General features: G+C 48.2%; 7 protein-coding genes across 7 annotated transcripts; 3 read left to right on the top strand and 4 right to left on the bottom strand.

Moving 5' to 3' along the window:
* Nucleotides 1–383: 383 nt before the first annotated feature.
* Nucleotides 384–1800, bottom strand: GIQ15_02827 (SVP1-like protein; the record flags this gene model as incomplete). The annotated part of the gene is made up of 5 exons (XM_033550244.1): nucleotides 384–485; nucleotides 545–921; nucleotides 987–1411; nucleotides 1512–1727; nucleotides 1781–1800. The coding sequence occupies 5 exons, from the start codon at nucleotides 1798–1800 to the stop codon at nucleotides 384–386; spliced, it is 1140 nt and encodes a 379-aa protein (XP_033407405.1).
* Nucleotides 1801–2353: 553 nt separating this feature from the next.
* On the top strand, nucleotides 2354–2943 carry GIQ15_02826 (mitochondrial 54S ribosomal protein YmL19; the record flags this gene model as incomplete). Its single annotated transcript, XM_033550243.1, has 2 exons — nucleotides 2354–2482; nucleotides 2611–2943. The coding sequence occupies 2 exons, from the start codon at nucleotides 2354–2356 to the stop codon at nucleotides 2941–2943; spliced, it is 462 nt and encodes a 153-aa protein (XP_033407404.1).
* A 1013-nt stretch (nucleotides 2944–3956) lies between these two features.
* On the top strand, nucleotides 3957–6452 carry GIQ15_02825 (uncharacterized protein; the record flags this gene model as incomplete). Its single annotated transcript, XM_033550242.1, has 3 exons — nucleotides 3957–4232; nucleotides 4346–5702; nucleotides 5761–6452. 3 exons carry the CDS (start codon nucleotides 3957–3959, stop codon nucleotides 6450–6452), a joined length of 2325 nt encoding a protein of 774 aa, XP_033407403.1.
* A 539-nt stretch (nucleotides 6453–6991) lies between these two features.
* On the bottom strand, nucleotides 6992–10662 carry GIQ15_02824 (uncharacterized protein; the record flags this gene model as incomplete). The annotated part of the gene is made up of 9 exons (XM_033550241.1): nucleotides 6992–7288; nucleotides 7352–7553; nucleotides 7596–7684; nucleotides 7759–8681; nucleotides 8753–8963; nucleotides 9016–9620; nucleotides 9672–10333; nucleotides 10476–10554; nucleotides 10629–10662. The coding sequence occupies 9 exons, from the start codon at nucleotides 10660–10662 to the stop codon at nucleotides 6992–6994; spliced, it is 3102 nt and encodes a 1033-aa protein (XP_033407402.1).
* A 377-nt stretch (nucleotides 10663–11039) lies between these two features.
* Nucleotides 11040–12114, bottom strand: GIQ15_02823 (WD repeat protein; the record flags this gene model as incomplete). The annotated part of the gene is made up of 2 exons (XM_033550240.1): nucleotides 11040–11996; nucleotides 12052–12114. The coding sequence occupies 2 exons, from the start codon at nucleotides 12112–12114 to the stop codon at nucleotides 11040–11042; spliced, it is 1020 nt and encodes a 339-aa protein (XP_033407401.1).
* Nucleotides 12115–16381: 4267 nt separating this feature from the next.
* GIQ15_02822 (PP-loop family protein) lies at nucleotides 16382–17801 on the top strand (the record flags this gene model as incomplete). Its single annotated transcript, XM_033550239.1, has 2 exons — nucleotides 16382–17306; nucleotides 17557–17801. The coding sequence occupies 2 exons, from the start codon at nucleotides 16382–16384 to the stop codon at nucleotides 17799–17801; spliced, it is 1170 nt and encodes a 389-aa protein (XP_033407400.1).
* Nucleotides 17802–18683: 882 nt separating this feature from the next.
* On the bottom strand, nucleotides 18684–23434 carry GIQ15_02821 (uncharacterized protein; the record flags this gene model as incomplete). The annotated part of the gene is made up of 3 exons (XM_033550238.1): nucleotides 18684–19238; nucleotides 19296–21118; nucleotides 21172–23434. The coding sequence occupies 3 exons, from the start codon at nucleotides 23432–23434 to the stop codon at nucleotides 18684–18686; spliced, it is 4641 nt and encodes a 1546-aa protein (XP_033407399.1).
* Nucleotides 23435–27602: the final 4168 nt, after the last annotated feature.

Here is a 27602-nt window from a genome sequence, read left to right as displayed (position 1 = left end):
GGTCTCTGGTCGCCATAGTGATTTGAGAAGAGAAGATGAACATTTAGGTGGGTATAATGAGAGATAAAATTCTTAGTTCCAAACCCTGGTATTGATATTAGTATATAGGTAAGTGCTATAGAGATATATATGGGTATATATACGTGTGTAATGCAGGGACATAACGGACTTCTTGCCATTGACCCCGTGAGATGCGGATGCATCTTCGCCATGCAAGGGAAAAGAGCATCATACCAGGGAAGGGATATCAAACAAGGGTGTACCAGAGATAAACGAAAGACGAGAGGAGAGATATGCGATACCGATTCCCAGGGATACACCCGAACGCCAGCCGTGAGACAGATAATATATGCTGTATGTGAGTATGCCGATAGATCATGCCATTAGGAGATGAAAGTAGCTTCCATCAAAAGAGTGCCTTCTTCTGTGATTTCATCCTCGTCCCCGATCTTGATCTTGATGGGTAATTTGTGCGGTGGGCAGAACTGGCAAAAAGTAATTTAGTTTTCGACAACGAAAGCTCATCTGTGGATCTCAAACTGACCTGGTAGACATATGGTCTTGTTCCGGCAACACTGCCGACCAGTGATTTAATCAGCCCGGGGACCTCGGCCAGGACATCGATTCTATCAAGTCTAGGTCCCAAGGAACCCTCCAGCGTAGCCTCAAACGGCTTGCCGTCAGCCGTTTTACCCGACCAAACGACTTTGAGGGCAGTTGGCTCGGGCCAGTCGTTCTCAGAGTCCTGGGTGGAATCGGTATGCGTTACCGTATTCGGCGCACCGGCATATATAATTTCGCCATCTTTGACGACTCCGCCGACATTTACAACGGTAGAGCCATATGAAGGAGGAGTAGTGTACTCCATCATACCTGCGGAAAACGTGGGTGACTGGAAGTCGACAAAGTTCCATCTCGAAGCTAATAGGGGGGGATCAAACAGTTAGAATGGTCTCTCCGCAAAATAAGAGATGGTTAGAGTATACCGAGATGATGTGGCTTCATGCCCTGGAGCGCATGAACGAAAAATCCATTTCCGGCAAAGTCGATTTCCCTCTCACGAGTTATGATAGACCCCTCGACCTTGCATCGTGGCCAAAAGGCGTGCCGCATGCTGCCCCATGGGTTCATCGGATCGGTTCCAAATGTCGAGGTACCATCCTTGCCGGCGACAAATCCCGGAGCGATCCGTGTGAGTGTGATGTTAACTAGACTGTCCTCATTTATGGCCGACTTAATCGTATACGCATTTCCCTCCTCGTTAAGCGTGACAGCAACATTATCACCTCCAAAGGAGAGCATGTCTTCGTCAAAAATGTGGTTCTGGACCGGGTCAGAGGCCCATACGTGCGGCTTTGCCGGATCTGCGGAGAACACCTTGCAGTTGAACTGGCAGGTTGTATGGAGACCACTGCAACGTGCAGCATGTTAGCGACTCGGGCGTGTTAAAATGTATAAGAAGGGAACGGGGAAAGATGTGCTCCAACATCTCCGTCATCGAAAAGGCTCACGCGACATTGTTATAGATCAACTGGAGGGAGGCCATATCTCCGTTGTCCGAGAAGAGGTAGAAGGTCTGGGTCTCCACGCTGGTCGACTGCATCGCGGACCATCGTAGATGATCCTTGGTCATCTCGGTGTAGGGTATCGTCTTCGCCTGTTCGACCACCGACTGTATTGCGGTGGGGCCATAGATGGGCTCTTGGGTGCCGGCAACGTTGGCCAAGCTGGAAGACAGTTAGCTTAGATGTTGGATTAGACGGGTACGGGGGGAGCATACGTTTGCTTAAACCAGTTCATCGTGGTGGTTGGGGGTGATATGCGACTTGTATCTAGATAGATGGAGGGGACTTTGACCAAAGACCAAAAACCGGGTGCGGCCGGACAAGAGGTAGAGGAGGCTGCGGAAGTGGCGGATAAACGATCAACCGTGCAGCTCAGCCACTACTGCCGCGATTCAAGAAAAGTAGAAGCCGCCGAACAGGTCAGGATGCAGAGTTGAAGCTATCGACGTCTTTCTTTGCTGTGTTTTTATCTTCTTTTACTGTTTTTTCTTTGGATACAAAGTCGCGGCTATTTTCCTCCGCGCGGTTCTGGCGGCTGGCGCTTCACTTCTGTTTTGGGACTAGCGCGTGTCCCGAAGACTTTTTGAACTTCAAGAAAACATCGAGAAGAAAAGAAGAAAAGAAGGAAAGAAAAGAAAGACAAGACAGGACGAGACAGGACGAAGACAAGACGAAAGAAAGAGAGAGACGAAGAACATAACGAAAGAGAGAGAGCATTGGACCTAACTGGCTGCTGAGGAAGTGATTGACTTGGACAACGAAGACGAAGGCGCATAGCAACCGTGACGATGGCCGCCAGAGCTATACCAAAGGATGTAGTCGTGAAGCTCATCGTGGGCGCCGGTCAGGCCAGTCCCAGTCCCCCCGTTGGTCCAGCTTTGGGAAGTAAAGGTGTGAAGTCCATGGATTTCTGCAAGGTAGGCCCACGACTCTCCCCAATTGTCAGCGCAATTGCAAGTGCAATTGCAAGCCATTACAAGCCCAATTGCAATTGTGATGTAGCTGCCATCATTCTCCTTTATGACCTATTCTAACGATGATGCAGGAGTTCAATGCCCGTACCGCACACATGACTGTTGGCACTCCGATACCCGCACGAGTTACCGTCCGTCCCGATCGATCGTTTACCTTTGACCTTCGAACGCCCGTCACGTCCTGGCTTCTCCTCCAGGCAGCCAAGGTGGAACCAAGGAAAGCTCGCATCCGAGGCGGCGAGCGTCCAGGACACGAGTCGATCGGACAGGTGTCGTTGAAACACGTTTACGAGATTGCAAAGATAAAGCAAACGGAACTCCGGCTGTCGGGATTGTCCCTCCAGGGGCTGTGCACAAGCATCATAGCCCAGGCGAAAACCATTGGCCTCCGGGTTGTACCCTGAGTACTGCCAGCCTGTATCTAGATCAGTATACTGACCTGGCTGGACATTACGTTGTTGGGAAACCGACTTCTCCCTACGGCCAATCGAACTTTCCAGTGTTGATTCGACCAGCTAGACCGAATGGATTGGCGTGATCATTGCAAGGCGTTTGCGGGCGGGCAATTCTTCTTCTTGGGGCTACTACTATAAATTTTGCAACCTCCCTGTACTTGTGACGTGCTTGGGCTATCCCTGAGCGATGTACAGTGTATTACCAGTGTATGATAGAGCAATGACAGCCCATCTTCAGGGAATAATCCTCCCTTTCTTCTCTCTTTTTATCCCATCAAAAGTCGCCCATCTATAAGGCTGACTAAGCTACCTCCTACCTCGGCTGTCGTTTTCTTCTTCTTTACAAGAAAAAAAGGACGAAAAGATAAGAGAAGAAACATCGCGATCTCTGGCCGTAACCGCGAGAGTCGACGCTGCTGGACGTGCAAGACTCCCTCGCGGCCGCTTTATATTGAGCCCATAGTCCCCTTGGCAGCAAGTCGCTCTGGTTCGAATCAACTAGCAAAACATCGCCCGCCGAGTTCCGGGAAAAGTCTGAGTCCCGACAAGCTTTCGACGGACTCACATCCCATCGCCAACTCTCCCTCCGTCTTCTCTTCTATCAACATATTCTCCCTCGTCTTCTCTTGCGCTTCTGCTCGTCCATACCGTCACGGCCGCCCTTGCAATTGCGATACGGTGCTAGCGTGCATCCTTCCGACTGCCCTGCCCCTCCTATTTGTCGCGCCCTCCTCGTCTTGGCCCAGAGAGCCCCCAGCAAGAGACATCCCAGTCTGCGCGCCGACTAGGGACGCTCGCCGTTGACTCCGCGCAGGCTGAACCCGAGTGCGCATCCGGGGAGGAATGTTTGGCTCGTCCCCGCGAGACTGCTGATATCTGTTTCCTTACCGCCATCTGCTGGGTTGGACCAGCATACGCATATACACAGACATATATATATATAGCCAGACTTACGTCACACCATGGCGACTCTCTCGGGCTCGAGGTCGGCGGAGAAGAAGGCGCAGGAACCAAACACTGTCCGCTTCGCCTCGCAGAATCAAGAGATCGATCCTCCGCAGAGTCTTCAGTCCTCCAGCGGGTCTCCAGATACGGTGATCAAGGACAATGTGGGATCTCTGCCCACAGGGCCGGCCGGCGAATTCATACCGTTCGATGCGGCGTTCAGGAAGTCCAGGCTCCAGGAAACTAGAATGCACAACTTTGCATTTGATCCGGTGTCATTGCCTGCCTCCAGGGTACGTACATGGCCTCCGTTTGCTCATGGGCACAGATATCTATTTTTTGATACACGATACAAACAATTGTACGGTTTCAGGAACAAGTTAACTAAATATTGCTTTTTATATAGGCTCCTTCCCGAGATTCAAGTATCCGTGACTTTAATAGATCGATAGGGATGTCCCCTCCTCCGTCACAACCACAATCTCCTGCCTTCGGTCCCATTGATCTGCCTGAGCATCCAAAGGATGGACCCAACCGCGCCCTGCTAGAGACAACGGAGATGACACCAGAAGCCTCTTCCTCCAGCGAGCGGCCCTCAAAGCAATACATACGAAATCAAAATTCATTTCACTCCTCTAGACCATCTTCGCCTTCTAGCGCGCCGTCAACCCGTCCAGTTTCAGGATATGGCAACATCGCTCTTTCCAAGTTATCAAATGCCAACCGTGGGAAATTCTTTGTCGGTCCATCTGAAGACAGCCCTCCTAGCACCCCTAGATTTGAAGGTAGACGGCCTGCTTCTCCGCTCCTTGGATCTGGAACAATCACTCCATTAGGCGACGAGAACGATCCGTATGCCCGAGATAAACGACCGCCGCAGTCGAAAAACCTGGCGAATCTAGACCAGAGGTTCATCTTTGGAAGTGTCGATGCGAAACGCCGACCTCATAAGTCCCATTCTACCACGTCCTTGTCGACACATCACATTCAACGAGCGGCTCACGCATCTGATGTCAAAGACCAACATCATCATCACCATAAACACGGTCATATCTTCGGTGGCAAGAAGGATCGACATCATCTAGACGAAAAATTTGATGCAAAACACTCAGGCTCCATGTCGGAACTAAAGCGTTTCTTCCGGATGGACCGCAAACACAAACGCGGTGAATCACCATCCTCTATGAAGTCGTCTAGGTCTTCAATCAAGCACGCTCCGTTTCAATCTTCTACGGTTAGTGTGCCCTTTGCCGACGACCACGGGCTACAATCCAAGTACGGAAAGCTGGGTAAAGTCTTGGGAGCAGGAGCCGGAGGATCCGTCAGGCTACTCAAGCGTAGCTCAGATGGGGTCACCTTTGCTGTCAAGCAGTTTAGGGAGAAACACTCGTGGGAATCGGAGAGGGAATACGCAAAGAAAGTCACGGCGGAATTTTGCATCGGCTCTACTCTGCACCATGGCAACATTATTGAGACACTGGACATTATTCGCGAGAATGGCAATTGGTACGAGGTCATGGAATTCGCCCCTTTCGACCTCTTTGCTATCGTTATGACGGGGAAGATGTCGAGAGATGAGATCGCCTGCTCATGGTTGCAAATCGTGAATGGCGTCAGCTATCTCCATAGCATGGGTCTGGCTCACCGAGATCTCAAACTGGATAACGTCGTCGTCAATGATAAAGGTATCATGAAACTGATAGATTTTGGTAGCGCTGTCGTGTTCAGATATCCTTTTGAAACTGGAACTGTTCAAGCCACAGGTACGTTATCGCGCGCTCTTCGTCCATTTTAAAAGAGAAGAAACTAATAAGACCATAGGCGTCGTTGGTTCAGATCCATACTTGGCACCAGAGGTATATGACGGAAAGAAATACGACCCTTGTGCTGCGGATATGTGGTCTATTGCAATCATATTCTGCTGCATGATCCTCCGTCGATTCCCCTGGAAACAACCTAGGGAGGAAGACAACTCATTCAAACTATTTATCGCCGAGCCATCCCCTAATACCCCATCGCCGGAAGACTTTAGTAACCCCTCAAGAGGACGGCCAAGATCGTCTGCTGGCGAGCCAGGGAACAATCCAGCTGCAAACGGAAACAGGGGAGGAGACGGCCACGTCGCCCATCATCGTGGTCGATCAGATCACAAAGAATACCCTAAATCTGATCCCGTATCCCGCGAGTCCAAGGACGAAGCTACTGCAAAAATCGCTGCGAATGCGGAATCCGGCCGTGACAATCAGAAACAGCAAGCTGCCTCTGGCCAGCGTCAAGAGCCCATTAAAGGACCTTGGAGACTCTTGAGAGTCCTACCCCGCGAGTCCCGACTCCTAATCAGCCGTTTACTAAAGCTCGATCCCAGAGAACGAGCGACATTACAGGACATATTAGACAACGAGTGGGTTAGAGGCTGCGAGGTCTGCAGGCAGGAGGAATCCGGACAGACCATCAACGCGCCTGGACACACGCACATATTGGAACCCCCCGCGCCTCCGCCAGTTAAGAAATAGGCATTTAATAGATTTTTTGTTTTGAGGAAGGAATACGTTATTTGTTGGCGGATTTGGTCCATTAAAGGTCGTTGGTTTTTATTCTTGATTTTACATTTTCCTCCCTATTCGTCGTCTTTTTGTTTTCATTGGATAGTGAAAGAAAAGTCAGCCTCCTTTTATAATGCGGGTTCAGCGGTGGAAAGTTATCATTATTTGGTTGGCGTTGGATTACTTCTGCTTCTACCTTACCCCTATCTCCTCGGCGCTCTACAAATGAACGTGGAATTGTGTTACCGTGTTTCCTGTCGGACACCTGATGTTCTCTGTTACCTTGCCTTGTTTCGTACTAGATGTATATTCCCCGGTTATAGTCTTGCAAGAATATAAATCTTAATAATGATAATGGAGTAAATTTCTCTTAGTAGATAGAGCGTGACAAAATGTATATATCCTGCGAGTTACATGCTAAGGAATTTATCCAACAAGGCTCCCTTGGCTAAATATGGTGAGGGTAGATAAAATAAAATAGTAATAAAAAAGTAAAATCACGGGGCTGGTCAAGTCGTTGAAGGCGTCTCTGTTACCGTAGCTGATGATGATTGCATTACCCCAGATGCATCGGTGATCTGTTTCCCATTCGCCTGTTGTTTCTGTTCGGGCGCTGGAACGGTGGGGGCATCTGCACTATCACGGCCGACTCCAGCTTCTTTTTCATCTCCTTGAGCCTTGCTATCTTCCTCTTCGGGGATTGGGATCTTTCGTTTCCCGTTCGCCTTGTAGACTAGAACCATGTCGTTTCCTGTTCGCCATATGTGAGTACGTATTGTTGCGAGGGTCATATCGATAGGAATTAGCTGTAGAGAGGATATGTCAGCGTTTACTCGTTTGGTTAACCATGTTCGTATATGATGGCCTACAATATTTTGACAGTATAGCTCGAGATATTCTTCCGGTTTCAGCGCATCCTCACTTGGATTCTCTACATTCTGCGGGTCAATCCGCTCAGCAACGTAGGCGAGAATCTTCTTTGCACGAAGCATTCGGTTCGCATTGAGGCGTGATGAGTTGGTTGGGGCAGTCCTATATTCCTGGTTAGCGTTGTTTCTGTTGGTGCTGATGCTGATATGTCATTATATCAGTTTCCTAAGTCTAGACACTTACATGTCAGGTTTTATGACCTCAGGGAGGGAATCTTGGAATGGCTTTAATGAGAATGCTATCTTGGGGATTTCTTTGAACGGTACAACATTCTTTAGCGTGAGACGGAGAATTAGCCATTGCATCTTCAAGTAAAGGAGGAAAAGGAAAAAAATCTATCACTCACCCGGAGTAGAAGATCGGCAAGCCAAGTAGGAGCGGCTTTCTCAAATATATCAATATCCTGGCCTACGGTACCAACAGTGCCTCTGTAAAGATCCGCTGCAACAGCTGAATCTGGGTTTTCTTCCTGAATGAGAATACCAGTGTGGGGAGGGATGTTTAAGACTGGAGCCTCATTTTCCGGAGTAGGCGTAATTAATGTCTCTATATCTTTAGTAGGATTAGCAGCCAAATACCCGCCATAATCTGCGTGGATCTTTTCAATAACGCCACGAAAGTTATCATCGAAGGACTTCTCTTTCTCAGATGATTTATCAGATTCTTCCGCCTTCTCTTCCATGATTGGCTTTGTCTCAGTAGAAATTTTGGCCTTCTTCGGAAAGGTCATTTGGAATTTTTTACCAAAGAGAGACGCCCCCCTCTTAGATTTCTCTTCCCTTTCCGGTTCTGGCGAGGTTGTTAAGGGGGCGGAGGGCAGTGATTGCTCATTGGCGGAGGGTGGTCTGACGGCTGAATCTGGAGCATCCGTTGAGGGACGCTTCGTTGCACTGGAGAAATAATCAGAGGACCCAGATGCTTCCTTTCCGGCAGTGGTCTCATTCATCGAAGGTCCAGGGTTGTGATTGTGTAGTTCAGGGAAGGGAGATATTATACTAGGTGTGCCAATGCCGATAGACAACCCTGGAGTCATGACTGAGCGGCTCCCGTTAATGGCTTTTAGGCCAGGAGAACCAGGGTGGGCAACCCTCCCAGGCGATCCAGGCGTGATGACATTTGAGGCAACCGTAGCGTCTAAAGGCTCGTGTTTGTTTAGGCCTTGCTCATCGGCTTGCTGTTTAAGAGATCTTCGGTATTCTGCATCTCGTTCAACCTCTTCCTTGACTACGCCGTCAAACAGGTACCTCAATATCCATTTTCCAAAGTTAACTATGACAGTAAAATAAGGGGGTCCGATCAGCAGAATATACTATGGTTATAATTTAGAGCGTATAGCTTACTTCTCTGATCTTCTCGATAAGTATTAGTACCTGGGAGATCAGCTTGGTCGACATATATCTCCCCGTCAAAGCAGCGGTTTTGTTCCAGAATTACGGATAATCTCCCAGTTCTTGTATGTAAAGTGCACCAGTTGGCGATTGTTTCCGCGGTATTCACTTCGGACGCAACATCGTCCAAGTGACGTTTGCCAAATGATTTTATAGGGACGCACTATATATATGGTTAGGGCCTGGCAAGGAAAGTAGCGGAAGATTAAACTCACCCGAAGTAGGTCCCAGAGCACAACTTCGCCAGCCGTATCTTGAGTCAATGCCCGCTTCCTGTCGTTCAGGGTTATATGTTTAATCATGCCATGCTGGCCCTCAATTGTTTCCTGTGGCAGGGATTGAAGTGGTGTTATGATGCTTATTCCTTCGTCCAGGAGAGCCTCAGCAGGAGCGCGTAGACTGGAGACCGACAAACTCACAACATCGGCCTCGCGATGTGCAGAGTTAGGGAACGTAGCCGTATTTGATAAAACAAGGATAGAGCTTGCAGGGATTTTCTGTTTTGATGAAGGTGGTGGAACAGTTTTGCTCTCTTCTGGCGAATTTTCCGATGCTATGCTCGATGCGTGTCGATGGAGCGGTGGAGGCGTCAAGACTTCTATTTCTGCAGTGGTATCAACATCATTCCAACGATGAATACTAGACTTCGGCGTCGCTGTCCAAATATGATCTCCAGCTGCCACAACCTTGAACACACCGTCATTCTCCTGTAGGGCAGCCACGCAAATGCCTTGATCAATATCTGGTACATTTCTGGTATCCGTTTTTGCGACAAGACCCGATCTGTCGCTTGAATAGAAGACTGACAATTGTGGATGGTCTGAGTACAATGACCATACACTGTCATTATGCATAGTTAGAGTGTGCATACACCTCCCTGCCGCCATTGACCATATTTTGACTGTCTGGTCGGACGATGCCGTCATAATTGTGTCACCATCGCGGTTAATGAGGATACTCCTGACATTATCCGTGTGACCAACAAATTTGGTTACTAATTTTCCAGTCTTCGAGTCCCATATTCGAACCACGCTATCGGGACCACCACTAGCCAGGATTGACCCCTTCGCACTTAGAGCATAGACAGATCCCTTTGGGGTCTGATCGTACTCTGAAACGTCGATTTTCATTCTCTCGCCGCCGCCATTCAGGTCCCAAAGGTAAATTTTATGGTCTAAGCTGCCGGACGCAACCCAGTCGGCGTTTGGTCTAGGAGTTGCAAGGCATTTTACATAGTCGGTATGCTTTCCAATGACCGCGGGCGGGTAGTCGTTGCTTGCTTGCCTCCATGCTCTCACAGTGGTATCGGATGAAGCAGAGACAAGAGTCGAGTTATTCTGAGTCAAAACTATATCGTTGATCCAATGCGTGTGCGCTTGGATTTGGCTCCTAAATGTGGTTGGCGTTGCGTTCTTCTTAGAGGGTCCTGCGGTTGTAAAGCTTGAGGAGGAAAAGTCGTGTAAATCATTTCTCGTTCGGAGGTTGAGGTCTAAATCCCAGGCACATATTACGCCATCCCGGCCAGCGGAATACCTGGAGAGAGTCAGTTAACGTGCTCTCCTTAAACACCTTGGTAGGCAATGTGCGGGGGTGAATGGCATGCTGCCACAACGAATGGCGTCGTTGTAACGCACTTATCCGTTTTCCACTGACGGCCCAAGACGGGGGAACTTACAGGATTGAACTTGTCGTATCAACAGCAAGTCCATTCACACCCAGTCGGTGACCACCGGGAGCGTCTGATGCTGACAGCACTGGTTATTGCAAACACAACGGGTTAGCGAATGCGCCAGCAGTATGGAGCAGTCAATAACGACCAAATACTCACCATAGCTGACCCGCTGACTAGACTTCCTAGCCATCCAGATAACACGGCTTTATACTGTACGGCCAGGCCGATATTACAGTCCAAACGGCGTCCGAAAAGAATAGACTTAGTATGCGCGAGATGGCTCTGCTTGGTTGACAAGCTCGCGCGGCGCCATGGGATATAGTCAGAGGTTTCAGTGCGTGAGGGATAGATAAATCACATGCGTTGTGCCCTTATTGCCGGTCTCTATTGCGCTGTTGGCGTTGTTAGTTGTTGGATCCCGCGGTGATGCGGAGGAAGCTGGCTTTAACCGCGCGATAGCTTATCGCGTCACATGATCTAGATGCTCTATATATAATTTACAAGGGTATGGGCGAGTACAACGACCGAGTCTATGATGGACGAAATGAAAATAACCTGGCTGCATGCTCATAATGGGTCGGCTTCGAGCTCCTTTTTGGCGCGGTGGCCCTCCATCAGGTTCCAAGCTCGCTGGTAACTACCCAGGAAGATAGCACCTCCAATTCCGATCCAGGCGACTCGAGGTCCAATGCCTCTCCAAAATGCACTGGCGCCCTCGTCTCTCCATATTCCTTTGACAATGTCTCTAACTCTGATTTTATCTGTGCTTGATCCAGGGTTTCCGCCACGCCGGGCTAACATAACTCGTGTTTTGACGACATCAAGAGGAGTAGTCAACCCGGCGGATATCGCTCCAGCAATACTCCCGAAGAATGCACTCGACGTTGCAGAAATGGTTGTCGACGTCTCGGTCGGGTCATTCTCCTTCTTCCAAGTGGCATAAGCATCTTTCATCCCTTCCCACATCGTAAACTGTAATATAGTAAAGGGGATTTCTCGAGCGATCGTAATTGAGGTCCCCCGGTATAACTCGCGGATAACGAGAATTGGTCCTCCCTGACTTCCACTGCCATGGCGTAAAGAGAGAATATCTTTAAGTGCCAATAATGTCGAACCACCAAAGAGTCCTGCCTGAGCACGCTGTTTTATGACCTCTGTGGGCACGCGAACAGCACAAGCGGCAATCTCACCCAGAGACGACGCGACCGAATGTGTGAGAAAAGTATGCTGCCATGGAACTGGCGCCGAGGAAGACGTGTTCGGAGGGAGGAAATGTCGTTTCACGCCATCGTAAACGACGAAGAAACTCGCGGCCGACGGAGCAGAACCAAGAAGAACAGACGGTAAGCCTGCATATATTCCGCGAAAGGTTTGTCGAAGAACCTGTAAGCTACTTGCACCGGCATTTAGTGAGGCTCCTGCCGAAGAGCTGGGTGCGTGATGGCGAGCTTGCTGAAGTCTGGTCTTGATCGTATCGAGGGGGAAGAGAGAAACATCTACGGTGAGACCGGCAGCTGCCCCAGCCTACAACGACCGTCAGCTCATCAATCACATTCTCGCAAGATATCCATATACTCACCAGAAGGGACCTAGTCCACAAAGACGATTGTGTCGCGTGCGACTCATCCTTCTGGCCTGCCATCGAATTTGGAGCCTCCAACTGTCGGTATTACTATTGCGAAACTATATCGATGTTCATATTGCCTACAACATAGCAAGCAAGATAAATGACAATAGTAGATAGTCCTTGTGCAGTTCAAAGTATCTTCTCAAGTTGGATTTTTCGAAGTTGAAGTTTTTTACCATTTTGCCGGAGTTAAGCCGTTGGTCCGGCCGAAGCCCAAAACGGAAATTTGAACTTCGACTTCAGTTTGGCTCTACCCACACAGGTACTATCAACACTAATATCAGCAACATCTGCTCTGTACAATGATATAACTAGTCCGATGCATTTAACTTAATCAAGACATTGTAACTTGCTCAATCACTTGACCCTTTTACCTCATAGATGAGCTGGTGCACGTTAGGCTTCAGGGGTACTAAATATTATCGCAGAACTTCTTGTATCTATTATCAAGCCAGTTAGCCGTCGCATGTAATATTCCACCTTACCCTCCTTTTGTTAGCACTTAAATTCTTTGGAAATTCCCTAGACCTCTGGGGCAACGCCGTTCTCATCAAAGCCTCGCGGTGATAACTATTACCTGGTGCGATTAGATATCAGCCTCCCATTATTTAGACTCCTCATCTCTTAATTTTTATCATCAGACAGGAGAGCCTCTGCCGTCGCGCCTTGGTTAGCAAGGTCTCGTTTGGCGTTTATCAAGTATGGCCACTCGGCATACTTCGATGTACAGTATCCGACTCGAAGAATATCGGGTCAGCCCATCCTAACTCCAGATAGGCGCCAGCCCAGGCCGGTCGCACCCACAGGCTCCACTAGAAAATCCAATAGTACAATCTACCTCGTCTTAGACCTGCTTCACGACTTTCCTAATAAGTTATTTAGGTCTTTAATGAAGCTTGCTAGAGCGCTTCTAATGATTAATGGCAAGTTTAGCAATAATAAACAGGTATGGATATATTATAATTTTATTATTTGCCATCTTATCTGTTAATATAAGTAGGATTTATTTGATACTGGTATGTGTCATATTTTAGGATTTTCCTTAGCATTGTCGAGGTTGGTATTGCATTCCCTTTATAGAGTAAAAATGGTATATTCTTAATAATGTCTGCAAGACACGGGATCTTGCCCTTACCTCAAGGTCAGAAGAATCTATATTACCTACTTTCTAAGTCGTTGGCCTGATCATCAGCTTTTCAGGTCTGGTCGATGCTCCAGTCGTGAAATTAGAATTCATTATATGGGTGTCCAAGTGAGTAATTTTGGAGCTCTGAGTTACCTTCAGTATTACTAACCAGAGGATGTTGTAGCTCGCAGACAGTACGCTGCTGTTGGGATCAGCGCAAACAAAAGTTAGGTTGCTTGTTAACCGGTGCCATCGAGAAGTTTTGGATGTAGATAAAATATTAAAACAGAGCCGGACATGCTAGAGTGGAATAATTCTTATCCACTTCCGCTGACCCTTACCCTGATCCTGGAGATTTCCCTCCACCACGGTATCGTCCTATTCACCACATTATAATTTTCCCATGAAATTTGAGCTAAATGGAAGAAGAGCAACTAGGTACGAGGCATCTGCCCAAACAAAGTTCATTTGCATCCTTTAATGTATAGGCATCATCCTACCTCGCCCACTGGCTAGTGTTTCCTAGTACTATATTTACCGCGGCTGTTTTGCCTATTTCTCATGTAGCGCTATTTATAATAATCTCTATAATTTCTTGGGTAGAAGTAACACCTGGTAGTAGTTATTGTGGGCGCTACTGGAGAATTCGTATCCTGGGTCTACGCAGTTAGGGTCTTTTATAGTAAATCTTCGCCCATTGAACCCTGAGCTCCTGACCACACGGATTCGATTAATATTTTTATACTACAAAGGTTCTAAGCCTGAGTTAATCTTTGTTAAGTTGATATGGGCGTAGATATAGGGTCCGAGAGAAGCGATATCCCTATCCCAAATGTTATCTCTTGACCTATGGTGAATTATATAGTAGCAGGATTGATAATGGCATGCCACGTATGTGTATCGTAGGTTATTACTCTATCCCAATCTAGATGAGGATTCATATTAACGACATTGAAGTAGCAAAGATGCCAGGGTGACGCGTGCTAGGTTAGGATCGAGCAACACCAGCGTGATGCCTGAATCAAAGGCGTTGTACCGCCAAGCCATGTGCCAGGGCACGGGTGGTTTCATGTGGGGCATGTGCTGCTAATTTAGTGGATCAGGGCTCCACTTTGACGGGTGTGGCTTTTGCGGAACCACACTACTGGGTTCACCGCTCCAGGCACAGAGCTACATAGCAGGTGGTATAATGGACTACTACCTGCCCCCCCCTTCTCTCTTCATGTACGGAGTAGCTAGGATATATCTCCCAGGAAATATCTCTCTTCCGCAAGGACCAGGATAATCTTTGGTAGACTCCTTCCCAGAGCTTACTTGCGTTGCCGGAGATGGGCTCATTTCCTCCTTGTCCAAGGCACAAAGCCTTTCATGTCAGAGCTCGGTGGAAATGTGATCCCTCGGCGGCATGGTCTTGGGTTGGACCATGGGTCATCCTGCCATAGATGAACGATACAGTACAACCCATCAAATTAATAGATACACATCGTTGCGGTAGTAGAAGATCTTGCAGTCGAGACAATAGATACGTTCCCTGTATACGGAACTGAGTCACGCTGTATAATAATAAGATCCTCTCAATGTATGCTTAATCGCACATTTACTAGATTTGCCATATCGTAACCAGTCACGATCTAAGGAAGTGAAGTCGATATCGACAGTGGTGGTGGTGTGTTCGGCTTGGAAACCCGTTTCTGAGTTTCTGTTTCTCCAAGGGAGGTAGCAAGCGCGGGTCATACTGCACGTGTAGTCGTTAAAGGTCTTGGTCAAAGTGAACTATCGATCTCAAGTGAAATGCGCCGGAGAAAGCGGTTGTTGGGTGTTGCTGTGGGGGAACCGGGGGCTGTAGTTGGGGGTGGGCTCGTAGCTAGAGGAATGAGGTATCCAACCATCCTTGCGCAAGGGTCCTTTGCTCTATCCGTAACGGGATTGGACCTAGAGAGCTAAATAACGACTGGTAATTATGATAGCTTACTTTTCCTCAAATAGATAAATATTGTCAAATGATATATACAAGCTTAGGTTGGGCTAGGATCTGGTTAATTTTTTGAGGTTGTTGTAGATAATAGGGTCATCATTTGAAGTTGGGGATGGGGTTATTAACTAGATAGTTCAATAAATTAGTGAGTATGATGATGTACAGCCCGTTATTCAATATCCCCTCATATCAACTGTACTTGGTAGTGATACTTGTAGAATCATTTAGCTAATGAATTTCTTGGATTTGTTTTGCACGAACCCTCACTACTGCGTAACTACTCGTATGCCCTGTAGACCACCACGCCTTGCGCGCATATAGTCGTAATGTTGATAGTTTGGATAGTCAATGCCACCTACAAGATGCGCAAACAACTGGGCGCCTGGAAGACCGCATCAATATAACTTGTTCCCCTACGGTGATATTGCTCATGATGTCAAATCGAAGTTTCAACCTTCCTAAAGCGTTTTCGGCGCGTAAGTTAACTAGTTAAGCGCGCGATTAACTAGAAAAAGGGGCCCACGTGACTATGATTAATTTTGCTTAGTCAGACTTTATGAAAAAAAAAAGAAGCGCGAGTATCAGAGATCGTTCGACATCAAACATAACCCTTGAGATGGATAAGATACATACATATCTAGGGCCCTGCGGATGACCTTGTGCATAGGTTTTGTGTCTCTGACTTATAATGGCTTCTAAAAGCCTGGGGAAGCTGGCAACATCGCCAATTTCCCTCACAGAATTTTATCATGCTTTCACAAAGCTATGGACCACCTGGGAAGGTGGTAAATATGTGCCTCCACGGCGAATTGGTATGCACTCATCACTTTCTTTAACCCTTGAGTTAGCTGTGTATGCACTTAGTACTAGTCTGCGGCCGAATTTCTGACGAGTTATTCATAGCACTTGGTGTTAGCGGTGGAAGTGATTCTATGGCGCTTGCATACCTCTGCAGCCAATTGGTCACGCAAGACATTCTTCCAAGCTTAGAGTTGAAGGCATATGTTGTGGATCATAAGTACCGGCCAGAAAGCTCGGAAGAGGCGCGTTCAGTCGCAAGTCAGGTGGAAAAACTAGGTAGCGCCACTAAACCAGTCATACGCCAATATTATTACTTTATGTCTTTCACGAGGTAGCTATACTGACACTGGCTTCCAGGAATCGAGTCTGAAGTTCTCACCATGAAATGGCAGGCTGGGGAAGCTTTGACGAATAAGGGATTCGAAACGCAAGCGCGAATTCATCGCTATCAGTTACTTGGGAAAGCTTGTGTATCTGATAACATAAATGCCCTTTTCCTAGGACACCATCAAGATGATAACGTGGAGACTGCATTTATGCGCCTAGCTAAAGGCCATCAGAAACTTGGGTTAGTTGGATTTGATGACGTTGCGCCCATCCCAGAGTGCCATGGCCTATATGGGGTGAGCAAAAGCGGTTTAGATACATCACTCCTAGAGATCCTCGAGAGCACAAATATGGACGGCATTCGCTGGGGCCCACCTACGCAACCTACTATGCGTAATATAATTTCTACTTCGGGGAACATGCGATTTTCCACCGGCGGAGTCTACCTCTTCCGTCCGTTTCGATCGTTCTCAAAATCGCGGCTAATGGCAACATGTCAAGAAAACAATGTCCCATTTGTTACTGATGCTACAAACAAGGACAAAACGTTTACTCTTCGGAATACAGTGCGCCAACTCATAGATTCACAAGACCTGCTTCCACGAGCGCTACAGAGACCGTCAATTTTGTCTCTGGTGGATAGATCGAGAGAGAACACACAGAAATTCCGTGAGATATGCGACGCACTTCTTAGGATGGTAGAGATTCTCAACTATGATCCTCGCTTTGGGACAGTGGTCATTAAAATGCCTGCAATATCCGATCTACCCAAGGAGCAGAGAAAGGCCGTGTATGACCGGGCTGCTCTTCCAGAGGAAATACAAGAAATTTATGCGTCAGCCATGCGAAGCTTATGTGACCTTATTTCACCATACCCCGATCGATGGAAACCCCTATCCCAATTCAAAAACCCTGCACACAGAGTATTTCTGGGGTATGACCCGTCCAACAAGAACGGCACCATTTTCACTGTAGGTGGTGTGTTATGGCAAGCAATAAACAAACCGCAAGCCGTAAAACAGCGGACTGGGCGAAAGAGTGTTTCTAACACTACGCATCATTCAAATCCTACTTTCCCTGGTGACCTAAAACTTAAAGGTCAAGATTTGAATCCGTCCCCTAACCGGGCGCCTAATGTTTGGTTGCTGTCGAGACAACCTATATCATCTGGAAAGGAGACACCAGTATCAAATTTTGAGCTGAAACTACCTAACTACACTGTGAATAGAACGGCTCATGGGTTTATACTACGAAGTGGAAGCTACCGACTGCGGCCACGAGACCACGAGAAGTTCATCTATACTGAATGGACAGATTGGCAACTGTGGGATAATCGGTATTGGATACGCGTCCGTGGTCGTGCCAACATTAGACAACACGATAATACTCGGGACGATAGATCTCGGAAACGCCTATCCACATTCCCCAGATATTCATCCGATTCCGCAATCCCGATCAGACTTCGCGCTCTAAGCGAGTCAGACTTGACTGGGATTCGAAAGGTGTTGGGAGCGACTTTTAGAAGATCATTGGATAATGAAATCTCAAAGGGAGAGCTTACCCTCAGCGAAGAAGGCCAAGTTGAAGTTCCATCTCATCGGGTGTCGCCAGACTCAATTTTGGGCCAGTACCTGTTTTCTCGGCCGTCCCCCTCAGCATCAACAATGCGACCAAATCGAGGGGCTTCCAATCTCCCAATGAGCCCAGTTACGTTTCACAGAATTCTTGGCCTCCTCGCACCTGGAAAAATACGATTCACCCTTCCCGTGTTAACAACCACAGTGCCGGAAAACGGAGACTTTGAAGAATTGGATTTGCAAGAACAGCTTTTAGCGTTACCGTCTCTACCAATATCGCTTCCAACTAAAGTGCTTGTGAAGACCCCACTTGTAGGTGCCATGGGACCTACAGGTAGCTCTACGTTTGATGTACCTTGGAAGGTGGAGTATGAGACGAGATATAAATGGATCGAGCCAAGTACCGCCCGAGCAGTACTTAAGTGAAATATTTATGCAAAGCGTTTGTATGTACGATAGTTTTATATGTAGTAGCTATTTTATAGTTTATACGGAGGTGGGAAGTGAAATAATCATCATATTTTATTCTTTGTTATTGGGTACGAATAAGGTTGGAATTTAGAATATATTATTTAGCAACCAAGTACACCTCAAAGTAAACATAAAATTGGCCTCCCTACCAGTGAATATTAACCCTAAAAACTGTACTGTTACCCAATTCTACTCCCCAGTTGAACGCCAACATTGACCTGTCTACTAGTGCTGCCGCACAGGGGAAGGGACCAAGTCACGGCCATGTTCTATAAATATTTCTTCAGCAATATAGGTGAAAGTCGAGTCACTTGTCAAGCCCGGAGGGCTCACTAATTTGCTGCGCCTTCAATCCACTTATTTCTCTTTTTAACCTCATGTTTTCCTTCTTCACCCGCGCCACCTCATCGAGTGCATCTTTTAGTTGATTTTTAAGAGCTTCCTCCCCAGCACCAAGCCGGATATCCTTAGCCATCTTGCTTAATTCATTATTGAATCGTTCATATAGAGCTTCATTTTCCTTGCCAGCTTCGCGGTAAAGCTCATCAAGTTTTCGTGCACGCTTTTCGGAGACAAGAAGTGAATTCTCAAGGTCATTTTCAAGGGATGTTGCTCTAGCACCAAGGTTTGAGGTCATGGCAGAGAGTTTGCTTTCGAGGGTGCGAACTCGTTGAAGGAGGGCATTGGGCGACGTAGCGGTAGTAGGAGATGTAATAGGCCGAGAGCCTGCGGAAGATAATGGCCGTCTTCTAGAGGGGGACGTGTTGGAGGATAGCTCCTCAGTGACTGATGCGAGTTCTGCTTGCAAGGAAGACTCGGCAGAAGCCATGGCTTTTCTTTCGTTTAGAACGCGCTCACGTAGCTATTACGGTATTAGTTAGTGATCAAAATTACCATAAGGGTTAGAGAATGGGCTTACCTTTTGTGGGGTTTGCATCCGTAATTTTTGTGTTTTGGGCGGAGAAGCCGCATGTGAACGAAGCCCGCGCCCATAGCCATCACTACTACTTGGCCGTGGAGGCTTTTCTCGCGGTCCTGCAATCTTTGATGGAGTTCCGGCTCGCGTACTATCTGCTCTCCTCCGAAGTGGCATAGATATCGTTGAGGCATGCGGCCTTCTATTCGCTGGGCGATCCGCGAGTGTCGTCCTAGGCGAAGGAGGAGGGACATTTTCCTTAAGGGTTGCAGCTATTTGGCGCACAGGCGATGCAATTCGAGTTGGTGGAGTATTCTGAATCGGAGTTTGTTGCGCACTGGGATTAGGTAGTCCCGAGGGTTTAGCGGGCGGTGTTGCAGGCTCAGGGAGAGTAGATGGTGTGATAGTGATGTTTGATGGCTTTTTGAACTCTCTGTTAGCAAAAAGGGGTGCTACATCCGCTGTAGATAGCTGCTTCAGATCTGAGAGCGAGCTTCTCCTCTTTTTTCTTGGGGGAACGTTTCTTTCCACAACATGATGCTCGCCAATAGAGGCGAGAGAAGTCTGTGTGTTGCTATTTGAACTAGTCGGCCGAAGGTCTTCGTCTTGGGCGAATATTGTCTGCATAAGGGGTCGATCCCTTGAGCGGGGCCTTAGGAGACTGTGTAAGCGACTATCTGTGTCTGTTGATCTGGACCGCATGAGCGAGTTTTTGGAAAGCGAAAGGTCAGTCTCTGAATTTCCTTTTGATTTGCTTAAAGACCGGATAATAGAGCTGACTTTGCCCTCCCCATCCTTTATACTATTTTCTCGACTTAGCCCAAACCCAAACCGCTTACGGAATGAGGAGGCATTTGAACCTATTGATCCAGGCGCGAGCAGGCCACGATTCACTTCGTTGACTAAAGCCCCGTCGGGTGGTACGATAGGTCCAAATTCGTCAAATAATCTTTCGAAGTCTTCCACGAGTCTATCAAGAAGAGGTATTGTTTTCCTTGCATCACCGTCCTCGGTAATGATTTCGGAGAAAACATCCGTCAACGCACCTCTATCCCCATCGTTTCCGGAGTCATTGAGCAACTGTGCAAGAAGTTTTATTAATGCTGTAAGTGCACGGCGAGATTGCGGACTTATCTCGGACAGGAAGCCATGAAAATAATCTTCGAAATCCCCCGGGAATAACGCATCGAACTTAGCCAGTAAAATTAATAGGGACGTTTGAGATATTATAGGGCCGAACTTTTCCTTCCACGCCTTTTCAAGGAAGTTTTCAAATGCGACGATGAGCATGTCAACTGGGGCCTCTGCTGCGGCTTGAAGTTGACTGGGATCCTCTAAAAGAACGTTGTAAAGCTCATTGACAGCCGCAGCATCGACGCGGTCCCGTGATCGCAGTATCCGACCAACAATGTTTCCACTCCTGGAACGGATTGCAAGCGTGTAGGCAGTGAATGTTTTCTCCAGTTGCTCCAACGGGCTCGCAGCTCCGTCAGAAATACTAATTCCCCCATGCGAAGTTTTTGGTGGAACAGCATCGTCTAAGCTGATGTTAGACGTTTGGGGCTGAAGGGTCGGGACGGTGTGGGTTAGTACTGGTAGCGATGGAAGGGATTTAGAGGGTGTGTGTCCCAGGGACTTGGGATGTCCAGCACCCCAAAGGTTTGACAGCAATTTCGTTGGAGATGGTGGCCGAAACGCCTTAGACCCTTTTGAAACGCCCAAGATATGTTGAGCAACAATGCGTAAAATATTGAAATTGTTTTGGAGGATATTCCCAGTAAGTAATGGGTTTTGGGGCTGAGATAGCGGACGTAGCAATGCCGTAACTGACAAAAGATTAGTCATAATATCTCCAGCGACAGGCGATTTGTCTACTTACTTCGTTTAGACAGGGTAGCTGTAAAATCACTCGCGGAAAAGGTATCGCTAGATGGAGCGCCGACAACGGAATCTAATTCCATCTTAAATCTAGAGCCTCCTAACACTGGGGAGATCGATGCAACCACTTCTATCTGGCCTGAATTCAACTGATCTGTCAAAGTCGTTGCTGTAGCGTCCACGATCAATTTCACACTGGAAGGAAATTTAGGAATATCAGGTTCGGTTCCATCTTGTTCAAAAACACAAATGAGGGCACCCAAATTGCCAAACGCCCCTCTTGCGTTATGGAGTGACCACTTCCCACGTTCTCTATACTGTTCTGGGAACCTCCCTTCAATCCTGGCTTTGGTGATTTCTTCAATCAGTTTTGTTGCCTTGGCTTCATAGGTCGAAGTAAGTTCAAGGGTGAGAATGATATTTTTTGAACGTGAGTGTTCATGCTGAACAAAATTCTCAGCTGGGACAAGATACAAGATACGGCCACACTTAGATTGTGAGCACCGAACACTGGTAGTTGGTAGGGACTGGCAAAAGGTAAGCTCTAGGGGAGCGGCAGGACCCGCTGCATCCGCTTCCGTGCCCACTCTAGGTTTATCGAGATCGGCGCATAAGCCACGGGCAGTCCACTTGCTCTCGGGGTGCTTAGATAGAAAGACTAAGCAATCGGCGAAGAGTAAGAGTATGCCTGGCTGACCTCTTGATCCGGAAGAGCCTGACCGGAAAGGTGGTAGTAGGGTATACACATCGGCAGCAGTGATTAGACGCCCAGCCGGTGCCACAGACTCTGGCCACTCTTGAACTATCTTCTGCAAGTGTATTAAAGTCTGAGAGTGATCTGAGGCTGAATATGAATCTAGGGAGCATATTTCGGTGATGGTGTCACGAGCCTTAAGCAATGCCCTCACTGCAGGGTGCATTGATGGAAGAGAGCCGGTCATAGTATCAATTAGAAGGCTATACCGTGGGAGACGCTGAATGGGTTCCATAAGCAATGAGCGCATTCGCTGTTCTCCGGTTTCATAGACTCGCTTGGAGAAAGAGGAGTTCTGATCGCCCAGAAAAGAATTTAGAAGAGAGTAGAACCCCGTATGGGCATGCATGTATTGTCCATACGGCTTGGAAAAACGCGGAAGCCAGTCAAGCAAGCACTGTGCAAAAGCAATGGCACCTAAAGGGTCTTTTCTTCGGCCAGTAGTAGGGTCACGGGGGAAGACGGACGGGTCAAGCATGGTATCTTGCGATAGGTCTTCTAGGGCATCCTTCTCTGTTTGTTCAAGGACAAGGCGTATGGCATCCAAGAATCCCATATTCACCTCGAGTATTTCATTTAGACAAGGTGGAAACAGCTTGGCCAACGTTGATTCATCCGGGCTCGTGCTCGTTGGTGGTTTTGCCCTTGCCTTTTGGCAAAACTCCTGCGCAACGTTATGGACAAGGTCGTACATCTTATGAACATATCTCTCCTCCGTATCCACCACCTCACACATTGAAAGCCGAAGTGCTTCCTTTTGAGAAGCTGCAAATAACTTTGACTTGCTCATATTAGTTGGTTTTGATGGAGCCCGGCGCAATTTCGAGGTTGGCAGGAAAACGGGTTCACCCAAGGCATCCACCAAAGGCGCGAGTTTACCGAATCGGTCTGAATACTTCTCCCTGACGGGGGATCCGACGCTGGACTCGTTGTATCCAAGAAGAGATTGTCGCGCTGACTCAATTGGCGATGTTGGGATGTTTATCGAACCCGCCGGGACAACTAGATCTATGTCGATCCATGGAACAACTCTATCCGCAAACGCATCCTTTAGATCACGAACCACAGCTGCCGAATTCTCCACTTTTTCCATCTTGTCCGCCAGGTCAGCTGCATGCAGCTCGTCAAAGAATTGTAATGGTTTGGAGCTTGGTCTCCCCGAGCGCGCGATCGCAACCAGCTCGCTCTTCACTGACTCCGGAATTTCTGAAAAGTATTTAAACAAACACACAGCCAGCCCCCGATAGACTTCTTCCCCTTGTCGTTCGCGTGGTAGGTAGTTCACGGCGGCATATAAAGGAGCAGCCGGCGATACCGTGATGCGGGGATAGCTTTGCAGCCCACCCGGAGCGAATATATGGGCCTGGATGCGCGAGCTGCTGAGGGTCGAGTTGGCCGTGGTTGCTGAGCCATGGAAGACAAATATAGAGGACAGGATCGGGTCGACAGCATGGTAAAGAGCGAGTTGTTCAAGCGGAAGGCTCGCGCACGAGCTGGCCGCGGAAGCCATGACGGCTGCTTCGAGGGAGAAGGGGAGGAGGTATGAAACGAGGATGCTGTCTGTTTGTCTGTCTGTCGTGCGCGTTCCGCGATGTTAACGAAAACAGCTCTCTTGTCTGTTCGGCGATGAGGTCCTTATCCTCCTTTCAACTTTCTCCAATAACTATACGCCAAAACCTGCCAGATATGCCAATGATAACCCCAGGCGCATATGCGCGCTGCTGTATGCTCCGTCTGTCAATCGGTGTCTGGTGAAGCTATACGGCCGCCGAACGCGCTGGTACTCCTCCCTCGCACTGTACTCCGTAGTCAAGGGGGTGTGTCTCTTCACGAGCGCGTCATGCTAGCCCAACGCACAACCGATCTCGCCGCGCACGAAGACAGAGTCTAAAGGACCATCCACGGGAGCGATGCGCCAGGTAGACGCCGTCGCGATCGCTAGGAGGAGAAGAAGCGTGTGGAGTGAGATACTAGTGAGTTAGTACCTTTGATGGACTGAGATCGATCTCTAAATACAGCGTCAGGCTGGCGGCTCGTGATTGGCCGCGGCTGCGTTAAGCGCGTTTCAGGTGAGCTCCACTAACAACAACAATAATTTCACGATACGAAGACGATCAACATTTGATATTCGCTAACAGCTGCTACAGGTATGCTTTTTCTACATGACATAATCACTGCTTGGAGCGTCAAAAGTCGACAGCTGATGCCAGATCGGTTGCGTTTTATGTGTAGACGGAGCAAGCATGGAGGAACCAGGTCAAGATGCCGAAAGACTTGAGAAGCCGGACGCATCCCAGACGGGAGGACGACAGTTTGAATTGGGCCCATGGAAATAAAACAATCCAAAACAGGTATGAGAAGGGAGAGATCATAAGGTACATGAAACAGAAGCGTGAAAGGGAGCGAATTATATGCTCCAAATATCAGCCCGCCTGCGACTATCTGTCCACTCAGATTTGCCAGCAGGCGCAAAAAGAAAAAGCACAAGGTAGAATATCTGAAGATACGTTCGGCATGGCCGAAGTGCAAAACGGAATAAATCAGTGTCAAAGGGAAGTCGATGCTTGCTGGGTTATATCAAAGGCGAACTATCCTCAACAATAGGACAATCGGATATGGAGGGCAGCTCTCAAGAGTCCCAGCCCTAGTTTTAACGAGTCAGCATTTTGCTTCTTGGATAGACAGCCTCGAGGCAAGAGACGCTGAACCAACCTTCTCCTTTAACTTGGCATGGTACTGGGAATCCCTATCCTTTCTCGTGACATGACTGTCTCTAGATCCGGCAGTGGAGAATATACTTCCTTCTCTCTTTTGGAATCGCGATGGCGGTACTTGGGCAGCATCTAGGGGTGAAGATCTTTGTTAGCAATGGGCTAGAATGAAGTGTGGGAGTGACGGCTTCTGGCTTACCCCATTCCTTACTCAAGCGTCTATCGCCCGGTGGTGAAGAGCCTAGAGAAGATCCTAGTGCAGAACCCTGGCTTCCCTTACGCTCAGGTGCAGCGGTGGCCTTTTCAAACCCGTCCGAACCTCGCCTATCGGCAAAGGGATCGTTTTGGTTTGTCATCGGTTCTCCTGTGTTTTGATATGTGTTTGTCTGGCCAGGGACCATTTTTGCTATTGTTGCATATATTAGCATCAGGGAGCTTCACGTTGAGAGTCGACAAAGCCAGCTATGATGATAGCTGCCTGGCCTGCTTGAACGGCATGGAAGGATGCTGGCTGTGAAGACTTACGATCAACCGTCATATGCTGGCCAGATGAAGCCATGGAGATGTGCTATCGAGGGACTCTCTATGTGGGTCTCTATAATGTACTCGATGATAATAGAGCGACAGGAAGCGTTATATACACTTGTTCGGCTTGACAGTAAGCTTGGAGGCAGCGAAGTTATCTCTATATGAGTATGAGAGAACCCTTCAGGTGTATGCGTGTTCTTATATCGAGTGAGCCTGATTTAAAAAGAAAGTGAGATCATATGTGGACCAAGAGTTGCTTGTTAATATGGAGGGCAGTGATGGAAAGAACTCCAACTGGGATGGCGACTCGAGGACCCTTATATAACAACGCGAAACCTTGGTTGGAATGAGGTACGTCGAAGTGGGCGATCTCACATGTACCAGGAAAGTATGCATTCTCCTGAGGCGAGAAGTGTGTACCTTGACGGAAAGTTATTCTTGCCATCGTCCACCTCAAGGGGTAGTACTGCAGTAAAAGGTCGTCATTTAGCCTCTGTCCTACGAGCAAATGAGGGCCATCTAGAGCGTCTCCATCGTCTACTTCAGCTCGATTTTCCCATAGTGTCTCCGCAGACGACCATTATTTTCCGCTACGGAGCACTCAGGCGCAAGCTGTATACATCCACTTGGCTTGGTTCTTCGAAGGGGCTAACGTTGTTAACCAGGAATCATGGATCATCCATGGTCTAGAGTTCGCCTATCCTATGCCAAACCTTCTCATGCTCTCCGTTCCCAGTTCAGGTCGATTCAGTAGGAGCTGAGTTTGGATTTCGAGCTTCCTGTATGGGAGTGGATACAAAAATGCGGAGTGAGGGGTGTCATAACGACGAGGGATCTGCCAATAACCATAGAGGCTAGAGGTCTGGAGATTCTTGACCAGAACCTTGTCCAACAGCGACCTTCCCTGCTGCATATGCTATACTTTGGCAAGTATGTGGCTGATGGCTGTGGTGCCGTGGAACTTATCGTCAAAGTGGCGAATGGGGGTAGTGACAGCCGTATCCATGTCACACCATCTACTCTATATGTACTCCGGACTGCAGTATTTAAGCTGCCAGGATTTGTAAGGCGTTAGCCAGACGAGATGCTAAGCTCATTCCATGGGTTGTAGGTAGAGCTTCTTTCTCACCGAGACGTATAGAATGGTGCAACTTGCCGGTTAGCTGCCTGGGATTATTGGAATACGACATCACTATTGGCTATTCAAGATCCCGACTGCCGACTGGCTGACTTCCCGTGTTCGTGAGGCTTTAATACAGCAAAGAACACTACCAGAAAGGTCTCGTAGTTGACAGGTATAGCTAGACTTTGGCTGCACCGAAGACGGCTGCTTCTTTGTTCTTAGATACGGCTGTAATGGTCGGGTGATGTGATGTGATGTTAGGAGGATTGTTATCCACTCTGAAGCTAGCAAGCCACGCGAGAGATCCACCGTCAAGTCCTAGGCCGCGAGATATGACTGACTCTACGTTGGCCATTCAAGACCAGCCAGGTACATGATCCCCTTGACGGAGTACGAGGAAGGAAACGAGGAGAACACATCAGTCAACCGACCAGTGCCTATCCTGGCCCCTGCATCGGTAACCTAATAACCGTTTTATGCCATGTAGACAAGGGACAACGGCGTCCCTGTTCGTCAAGTGGTCGTTATGATATGAATTATATCGGTAGTCGCCGTCGGACGGAGGGGAACTGCCGATGTGTTAACATGTCTTATAACCTATAGTGATACCTCTGTTATGTCTTATCTGCACCTCGGCCAGAGGAACTGCGTGTTCTAGCCCACGCTCGGTGCTACGTGGGCTATCTGCGACTGGTGGGTCTCACGTTCAATCCTGCAGCGCTTATGAACCGAGATGTCCAACGAAGAGGGAGAATAATAGTCAAAAGTCATCGTAGTAGTCGAAGTCGAAGTCGAAGTTGAAGTAAGAAGATAGAACTTTCCTCTTTCGGCCAAGTGGGGCGGGGCCATCAGGTGGTATATGCAGAATGTGGGGAAATGCTTAGGTAAGTGGTTTATTTATAAGCAGTCACGGGGAAGTCACGGGGTACCTCCTTCTCGAACTTCTCTTGGCATCGGTTTCTCCTTCGCATCTTCGAGCATTTTCAACCAGCAACGAAAAGTGCAACCACTGAGGGAGCAGTCTCACGTCGCCACAGCTACTGTCATACCAGAGCCAAGGCCTTGACCCTGCGTTGGTACTGGGATTCGCTCGGTCGCGTGGTTCTGCACAGCCACGGTCTACTTACCTTATCACGACGCCAGCCAAGCGTCCGCTGAGTACTAGTCGAGCACCGAAAACCCTTGCTTGGAAGAAGTTTAACTGTAAAATTGGCTTGGGGGAGAGGGAGCAGCAAAGGACATGTGATGCATTACTTTCTTGAATCATAGTGACGGCAAAGTGGGTTGCCTTTGAACTCCGTCGATGCATATAGATC

The sequence above is a fragment of the Arthroderma uncinatum genome, assembly GCF_011692745.1.
Source record: "Arthroderma uncinatum strain CBS 119779 chromosome Unknown scaffold2, whole genome shotgun sequence".
Classification (NCBI taxonomy): Eukaryota; Fungi; Ascomycota; class Eurotiomycetes; order Onygenales; family Arthrodermataceae; genus Arthroderma; species Arthroderma uncinatum.
Note: the sequence above shows the minus strand (reverse complement) of the source record. Positions and strands in the feature narration are given on the sequence as shown.